This window comes from Ceratina calcarata, unplaced genomic scaffold (assembly GCF_001652005.2).
Source record: "Ceratina calcarata isolate Rehan_Ccalc_2016 unplaced genomic scaffold, ASM165200v1 scaffold189, whole genome shotgun sequence".
Classification (NCBI taxonomy): Eukaryota; Metazoa; Arthropoda; class Insecta; order Hymenoptera; family Apidae; genus Ceratina; species Ceratina calcarata.
Genome location: NW_017140401.1, coordinates 292289 through 301406, shown reverse-complemented (window position 1 = coordinate 301406; position 9118 = coordinate 292289). Strand labels below are relative to the sequence as shown.

The following is a 9118-nucleotide window of genomic DNA, read 5'->3' as shown; positions in this document are numbered from 1 at the left end:
CTCCATAAGTATAGGTAAATTAAAATTGTAATATCTTTTAAACGAGCTAGTAATTCTTCTCGAAATTTTGCACGAATGCTTGTAATAATAATTAACATCAAATAATAGAGTTTCACTGACGTGGCATTATTTTGATGTATAGCCATAATATATGTATTTAATCTCTTCAGGGACATTGATAAATATGTATACATTTAGTTCTTTTAAATTCGAATTATTCCAAGTGAGAAACAAATACGTAACAAAAAAATAATTAAATAGATTTTTTTCACTTTAAAAAATTCGTCCCTGTAGAGATTAAACGTATATTACTGTATTCTTACTATATTCGTTTATGTTTCTTGTATTACATTATAATTGTTTCTTGCAACTGTTAAGTAATGGTTTTTCTTATAAAGACTAAGTTACGTTATACTGAGGTACTGGCTAGTTTAGGTTTACTTATAAGGAAGGAGACGTTCAAATGAGCGCACTATCCAAGTGGATAAAAATCAAGCGAATGAATTTGAGCGAGCCAGCAATTACGTCACATCATAAACAACGCAATTTTATTCGCGACTCTTTTGTAAGACAATGAATGCAGCTCATTATTTCTTGAATCGTGAAAATCACGAAGCGACTTTAACCATTGTTTAGAAACTCCCCGCTCCGTCGGGGCCAATTAATTATGAGAAATATAAACCTCCTTCGCAGCCCCGAACAAGCGAAGGGAGAGGCAGAGCGAAGGCAAAGGATCGTGGGGTAACGCTGGCAAAAAAATGCCGTGAAATAAAAAGTCTCAACGATGGCAATAATGGGACGAAGGGACGACTACGAAATAAATGGACACAGGGAAAGTAGTCGTGAATTTTATTACAAGAACAATAGTACTTCCGGCTGAAAGAATCCGACAGATTTGTTAAACGGCAGAATTTTATATTCACGACTACGTCCACGTCAATGGAACGCTCGTAATGAGTTATACATTTGTGAAATAATGAATGTATGTTCGCATCCTCGTTTACATCAACCGATTTTGCTCGTAATGATCACATTTGGAAAAGAATAAGAAGTCAACGAATGAACACCTGTACATACCTTCTCATTTATAGGATTTCCAAATGTTTAACAAAAAATCTGAAAAAAAAATTCTAAATTAATAATCAATACCCCTGAAACTGGAAGATTTATAATGAATCATGAATTTATTTCTTAAAAATCATATATATTCTAGTTTGTAAGTGAGAACAATTAACATAAAACATAATCGAATGAGATGTGACAACATCAACTCTAAACCAGATGGACCAAAGTCAATATACAAGAAATTATACACCTATTTACTACGTTATAATCGGCGAAATTTATCACGTCGTAGAATTTTGATGATAACTGGGAGATTTCACATTTATCCAAAAAATATGTAAATGAGCTATCGGTTTCAATTTGCACCTTTTCATTCAACGAAGAGTGAATACGCGATCTAATCCACCGAAATCGAAAATGGTTAGGCGCGTCGAGTCCGTTGGCAAGCGGCTAATTTCCCAATAATTATTTTAGGTGCTTAAAATCAGCGATTAGCATCAAATCTATCGCGTGAACGCGTCGCGTCGTCCGTAATAGCCTCGCGTTGTATTTTACAGATACTGTGCATACGGAACAGCGATTACGTATGTTATTTCGAGTATAATTTTCCCGCTGTTTCGGGTGGAATTGATCGTCATAATGTCGAACGAATAATATATCGGCGAAACGGATATCGCGGGCCTATAATACACGGGAATCTCGCAGTGACATAATATACCGTGGCACGGATCGGTGCGACGCTAGTTTTAACTTCCCGTTCGGAAGTGAGCTAATATTAAATTCTACTTTACTAGGGAATCCACCGATATTTGTGGAACTATGTTTGCTATCGGAATAATGCATATGAAATTAATGTATAATAGGCAATGTTTATAGTCGAGTTAGATAAGTTCGGTTTGGTTTAATTTAGTTTGTAATTGTTCTAAAATTGATAAACATTATAATATTAAAATCTCATTTAATTTTTCAATGTGGTTTAAATGTTGTTTTAACAACAGGGAAGCTTAATGAAAATCGTCAGTTTATTAAAAGAGATTTAAAAAAAACCTTTTATATATTTATAAGAGTACAGGACACTTAAGCAATAAATTTAACATTGATTAAAAAATGACTTCGTCGAATGCGCATTATACACGTCTGCGAAACTTACCAGTTTTGTTACTTTCCCACCTCACCAGCCAGATTAAAATACATCTGAAATTACTAGCACAGTTCAGACATTGTTTCGACGATAGAGAACTTAGAGGAAATTGATAACAAAAGGAACGGTGAGACTTGATAAATAAGAATTTCCCTTAGCAGATTGGATTTTGCAACGTTAATTGAATTCAGCACATCGACGCGGCGCCAAATTCCCTTTCCGCGGGAATCCGTGTAGACAATCAAGTGAAACCGAAGCGAATCTAGAGCAACAGCGTAACAACAACAACAGCAACAGCAGAGGGGGTACGTCGAGGTTGCGCGTCACGGCTAGGGAACCCTTTAAGCGCAAACAGGAAGATCCTAAATATGCAGCCCTCATATCCTTTACGGCGCGAACGCCGTAGTATTCCTCGCGCCTTGTGAAGCGAGATTGCGTCTCGGAAATGTTTTGGAATGCCGGTCTGGTCTCGACGTTCGCTAAATACATACCACGGACGCCGGAAACGAGGGCATCCGCTGCTTGCGAATACATAGCCGGTCGTCGTTCTCAGAACGAGCCGCCTCCGAAAAGGGATTTATTCATGGAATGATATTTTATGTTCAAAGCGCGATCTTTGACTGGATCTCGCTGCGATAAAAGTAACCGCGTCGGAGGAGATGCCGCATCAATTTATATGCAAAACGTGATATTCATAGATCGCTTTAGGTTACCGAACGTAGTTGATCAGGGTTTAATTTGATGTAATTTTCTTCTAATGCCGCGGTCTGAAATACCCTAATTTCTGTTTCGTTTCCTTACGAGCTTAAAGATTACTAATCGGGTTCTTTTTTAGAAACTTATCAAACCGAAGATCAATGCAAAAGCAAGATGCGCTTAGGTTTTAGCAAGGTTTATACATAGGTTAGATTATAATTGTTGGGCTTCTGACTGCATTACGTTCCCCGTAAAATCTGCGTGCAAACTTGCAAGTGACACGTTCGAGTTCTTTCGGGTTGATCCAGGTCCAAGGAGTCGACAGGATACGCCTACGGGCTAGCCCCGGGGATCCTTGACACCTGGAACAGGGCCAAGCTCACAGGGGCGTCGAACCCTCGTGCCGTCGGCAGACTTTCAAAATTATTGCCCGGCCGCGTCAGCAGCTACCGTGTTTGTTTTCGTCCTGATGGTGGTTCGCTGTCTCACCTATTTTTCTTTCTACTGTAGAAAGGGATTTCGTAACTAATGCGTTAACTAACTGCGGACACTCTCCGATTTCTCTTCTCGCAAATCTTCCAGCTACTTCATATCGGTTCACGTCACACACATGTTTATATGTACACAGTGTCCCAGAAAAAGTGTTAGTGCCTAAAAGGGGTAATTCTGGAGGTGTTGCTGAACAACAATTTCCTTTGGTAAAATGCAACGTGAGCTATGGTTTTTGAATTATTAACGAAAAACATTGATTAATGAACGCATAATAGAACGCGTAGGCCGCGCTTAGCCAATAGATGCTCGGTCGTGGCTTAGCGCAGACCCTACATGTCTTTTATTGGTCAGTGTTTTTCGTTAATAATTTAAAAACCGTGCCTCACTTTGCATTTTGGCAAAAGAAATTATTGTTCAGAAACACTTACAGAATCACCTCTCTTTGGCTTTAACACTTTTTCTGGGACACCCTGTATGTATACACTGCTAGCCAATCTAACCGGGCTGTATTTAACATATGATTACATTATAAAGAACTTTGCAGTTGGCCGTTACCTTGAGCGACATTTTCTATCTTACAGGGTGAGTTAATATGAATATCAAATGATCTTTGATTAATGAGTTTATTATAACGCCGTACTGTAAATATCTTAACTTAAAAAAATTATACATAACTTCTTTCATGAATTGACTTTGTTAGAACCCTATAAAGTATTTGTTTAATGAAAATCTATTCTGCCAAAGTTTAGAGCATAATCTGGAGTCACATTTTTTATCGATTCCGTATATATGAACAATAATATCTTCAGATCAATTGAGCGAATTTTTGCTTTAATAACAGTTGGTGACAGAGTGCTATGAGGCTTGCTGGAGTGAGGGAAGAACTCGTTTGGTTTAAATGCACTCTGAATAGTAAAAAAGAAATAAAAAATTCGATAGCTCGTGGAACTCGGTTTGAAATTAAAAGAGAAACGGGTGACAAAAAGACGGACAGAGAGGTCGGAAAAGAAATCGTACACCGGTTGCGGTGAATGGACAGAACCGAGTGAATAGATATATGGAGTGGTTTTCTGAAATCCGATTATCTTGGTCGACTTAAGCGGATTCCCCATGAAAACTTCCCCTGCGCTTCAAATCCGCTGTTACTTAGAAACGAGGAGACGCTCATTGTTTTCCGATTTCTTGAATGGTCAGCTGATGGAGATTACCGCAAGCAGAGTCTAGAGAATATACAATTTTCGTATTTATGCTACGATGATTCTGCTCGGAAGCGAATTTCTACTTTTTCAACTAACCTCGTACGTTTTATAGCAACAAATAGTTCATTTGTTTTCGTTCTCACTCGTTCTTCATTTTCTCAATTTATTTTCCCTAAAACGAATTAAATAGTTAAAAATTTATGAAAATATTAATTATTGAAGTAAGTAAACCAACTTCCGTTCATTTCTATTCTAGTAGGAATTTCAAATAAGCTCATCTGATTATTTGGTACGATAATACGTACTTTTATAGCGAGCGTATCAAATTGATATAAGGGAGATCCAATTACGTTATTTAATTTGTAAGTACCATGAAACTGTAGGAACACGGGAATATATCTTTGAAGACAGAATAAACCCCTTACTGGCTAACGCGCAGCTGTAATTATCTAATTACAATCACGGTTCACCGATTTCACTTAGAGCCCCGTCAGAAGGACTGCGTGGTTTCAACTATCGAGCAATTAGATCAAACGAAATTAGCCGGTTAGAACGATACTCTGCCATGAGTAGGCTGACCAGAATTAGAGGCGCCTCCTGGTCTGTAAGGGAATTCGATTACTTGCTGCTTAACGATGCTGCGAACAACGTTTCAAATTACTGTCATAGCATAATTATGTTTTGAACGTAAATTAGATCGTTAATACTCTTGTATCATCGTATTTTTACATTATTCATACATTTCATTTTCAATGATTGAAATTAATTTCAGTAACGAAATCTATAGCTAAATATTCTTTTACTTTACATTAATATTTATCGTACATTACATAAATAATATTATGTAAAATGTTACATAAAATACTACACAGAATGCTACAAAAAATATTGCGTAAAGTACTGCTCAAGAATGTGTATTAGTGAAGTAGCTATGTCATCACGGTACAAAGTAATTTATTACCCTGGAACGATCGTTGAGGCAGATTTCAATTTAACACGTTTTCGTATTTTCAGGTTGAACTACTTGATGTCGGGATTAACGCCGAGCTGGTATCACGCGACGAATATTGCCCTGCACGCCATTGCATGCGTTTTGGTCACAAGGGTGAGTCTAGCAGTGGCATCGTTGAGGCCGGGATTTGCTGCCTTGACAGGCCTTCTGTTTGCTGCCCATCCTGTACATACTGAAGCGGTAAGTAACATTTCCAACGACAATCGTTATAGGAAAGGCTCAAGTTTTATTACACAGGCTGAATCAATAAGAATGGTTATATGAATGACTTTTGTTTCATTTTATGAAAAGATATTTCAAATGAATTTTAAGTTTTATGAATCTTATTTTTGTACGTTGATTCATTTTTTCAAGGATTTGAATAAACAGCTTGTGTATTATTTAGAAGACGTACTTGTATCAATACCTTGTGTGATTCGCAAACATTTTAAAAACGATGCTGACAATTAATAATACTAAATAAGCTAGCTTTTTACAACAATAAAACTCTTTCTATTGTATACCACACGGGGTACTGCTTCGCTTTTCCCTTTGTATATCGTACACTGTTGATTATACGGAAACAAAATGATAACGAGTCACGAGCTTGCCTCGACATTCAAGATCTGCATATTGTAATAAACTCAATTGTAATGATGGAATTTGCATATTACAAACTTCGAGATCGAGCGATTGTCAAAGTAAGCTGACGTACGTACATTTTTATTGGCAATCTAAGACCAAATTATTGATAGACTTCTAATGAATCTGTACAAAGTGTATACGCCTCTTAAGAATTTCATTAAAAATAAATAATTGCATAATATTTCTTTGTTAATGTAATTTCGCTTTTTATAATTATTGTATTATCATAATAATCATTCTAATAGAATTGCTAGAGTTTGAGGATTAACATTTTGTAAACGACAATGAATCCATTGCGTTTTATTGTTTTAAGATACAAAAACTGAGTAAGCTGAATTTTCGTGAAAGAATTATTTCATTATTCTTAGTTATGTAATTTAATGTTTAATACTCTGATATTTTATTCATTATTCAACCTTGCATACATTGATATTTTTGTTAAAGAATAAGAATAATTTTTTTAGCCATAGAGTTCATACTACAATACTGCTTTCCATAAATTAAAGTAAGAAATTATTATATAAATAAGAGTCTGTGTCTATTACAACTTGTATATACATAGTTCAGGGTTGCTGCTTCTATTCAATTGATTGCATTCCTTGATTTACAAATGGGAGTGTACGAGTTATAAAAAAAAAATATTGCGTTTCCTAAACTTGAATCAGTAACCCTGATACATAGCTTTTGCTGGTATCGATTCCCAAGAGTGGATTGTCCATTACATGCCCGGCACCGTTTGCCGGTCACGCACGGCATTCAACTGAGCTCACGTGCGTACACGCGTCGCCGCGCGTGTGTCGCGTTGCGTGAGAGCCGACCCCTTGTTGCTCGTGTCCCTTGTTATTGTGATGCCTTGATCGCGTTACCTTCGGTTAAGAAATACGCGGATGCAATTTCAGACGACAATAAGTTTTATGGTCAGCAAGCACAAAGTTTGAATGTGTATTTCTATGCATAAATCATACGTGTCGGTGATTATTAGTGTGTTGATTTTTATGCAAAATAAAATATTCATGGTATCAGTTTAAAAAATGCGTTTCAGACAGGAATTTCCTTTGTCATTTGAACATGCAATGTGCAATCACGGTAGATGTAGTTGTGCGAGTATACGAGAGTGAGCTCAATTTTCATACATACGAGTTAAGCTTTTCCGTGTTTCCCGTTATCTTCGAAAGTCTAAATGATAACATATTTTTACCTCATAATATTCTCCAGAAGTTGGAATCATTTTAAATAATAATTTCAAATTTCGTCTAAATGTGTTCTGCAATTGAATTAAATATGCGCATTATACAAAAGTAGAATTTTACATACAAATCCGGCATACAGTCTACTTTTATTAATAATGGATATGAAATTCTTAGTTGAAAGTATTGCTAAATAATAGTTTTAGATACATGTACATTTTATCAATCTTATGAGTTATTGTATACATATATAATATCATACAACTAGTTGTTTAATCATTATAGAAAAGAAACGAGTTCTATGAAAGAGTTGTCTGAAGTATCTACTCACTGATACTATGTATGTATATAGCAGAAAGAAGTCGTGCAAGAAAGAGACTCATCTTCGCGTCGATAAGGCTAGTTGGCTCCCTTCCGGGTACTTTAGCAATCAATTCGCGGTGTTAATGCGGGAGTGACCCACATAACGGGCCCAATAGGCCATAATATGATCGATCTCGCGCGTAACCAAAGCTCCGAAACAAGGAGGCAGATCGGGTCGGGCCGGACGCGAGCAATCCAAGTCCAGAGGGGATGGTCGGTGACCCTCTTCACGGCTGGCACTCTGTCGTCCCTCTTCCGAACCGGTTCATCCTTTGTTCCGTCAGGGTTTACACTGGAAACAACCGCTTCGGGCGCTGTTGTACTTAATTAACGCGGTTCCTTTCAACGCGCACGGTCGAGGGGCTTGATCCGACAGCCAGAAACCGGCGACCGATGCTTTCACCGCTTGATCATTTCGGCAAACAGTGGCCGGCCCCCGTGCAAACTGATTCGACAAGGAGCCACGCATCTCCCTACCATTGACAAGCGTGCAACGCCTATGTACACATATGTACGTGTGTGTACACATTCAACCTTGTACAAATGTTCCTCAGCTTGTGACGTTACTATAAATCGTTGCGTATTGGTTATATGTTGACAACTTTTTAATAAGATAGATGTTGAAACATGACAATTCATACCTGAAGCCTTCAAGTATGAAGCACTTAAGTCGTAAGAAATAGTTCACGAAAATTAGAATTTTTTATTACTCATGCGCTCCTTGGAGCTGCCGTTAGATTCTCGCGGTCCTTGGATTTTTTTTTAGGGTTTTCAGCGTCTGCTTACTAAGTGCTTTAGACTTTAGAGGTTGCGTTTTTGACCACCAGAAGATTTTTCTGTCCAGTTAGTCACTTTTAATAGCCAATTCTATTTACGGTATGCGGGCAGCGGTCAGTTTCCTTGCTTGGAGTCGGCCAGTCCAGCTGGTATGATTAAGGCACCCAGCCTTTATACTTTTCCTATAACTTGCACTTTTAACTTCGGCACTGTTTTTACTGTCCGCATGCCGTAAGTAAGAATGGCTCTTTAGGCTCACTGTTTCTCTATATAAAACTGCCCCTCGTCAGTGAGAACACTCTCAATAAATCCAGTCACTAAAAAGACCACATTGGATCAATACCTTTCATACTCAATAATTTAATTTAAGTATTTAATAAGTTAAAATTCTTGTAACGTCGTGAAAATAGTATTTGTATCGATTAGTCAGAGTAACTTGAAATTAAAACTTTAAGTACCATCTATATCTACAATCTATCTGTATCTATCAGTTCAACACTTTATTCTTCTTAACATTAGGTTCGAGTATATTTTTCTGGAATACATGAATCTGGACTATTAC

At 37.2% G+C, this 9118-nt stretch overlaps 1 protein-coding gene across 1 annotated transcript in view; it reads left to right on the top strand.

Annotated features, from left to right (window-relative positions):
* Positions 1–9118, top strand: part of LOC108621945 (transmembrane and TPR repeat-containing protein 1) — a 258139-nt gene that overhangs the window by 118308 nt on the left and 130713 nt on the right. The window contains exon 2 of the mRNA XM_018019556.2: positions 5608–5785. Within this exon, the coding sequence (XP_017875045.1) occupies positions 5608–5785 (178 nt within the window). The remainder of the gene's footprint in view (positions 1–5607; positions 5786–9118) is intronic.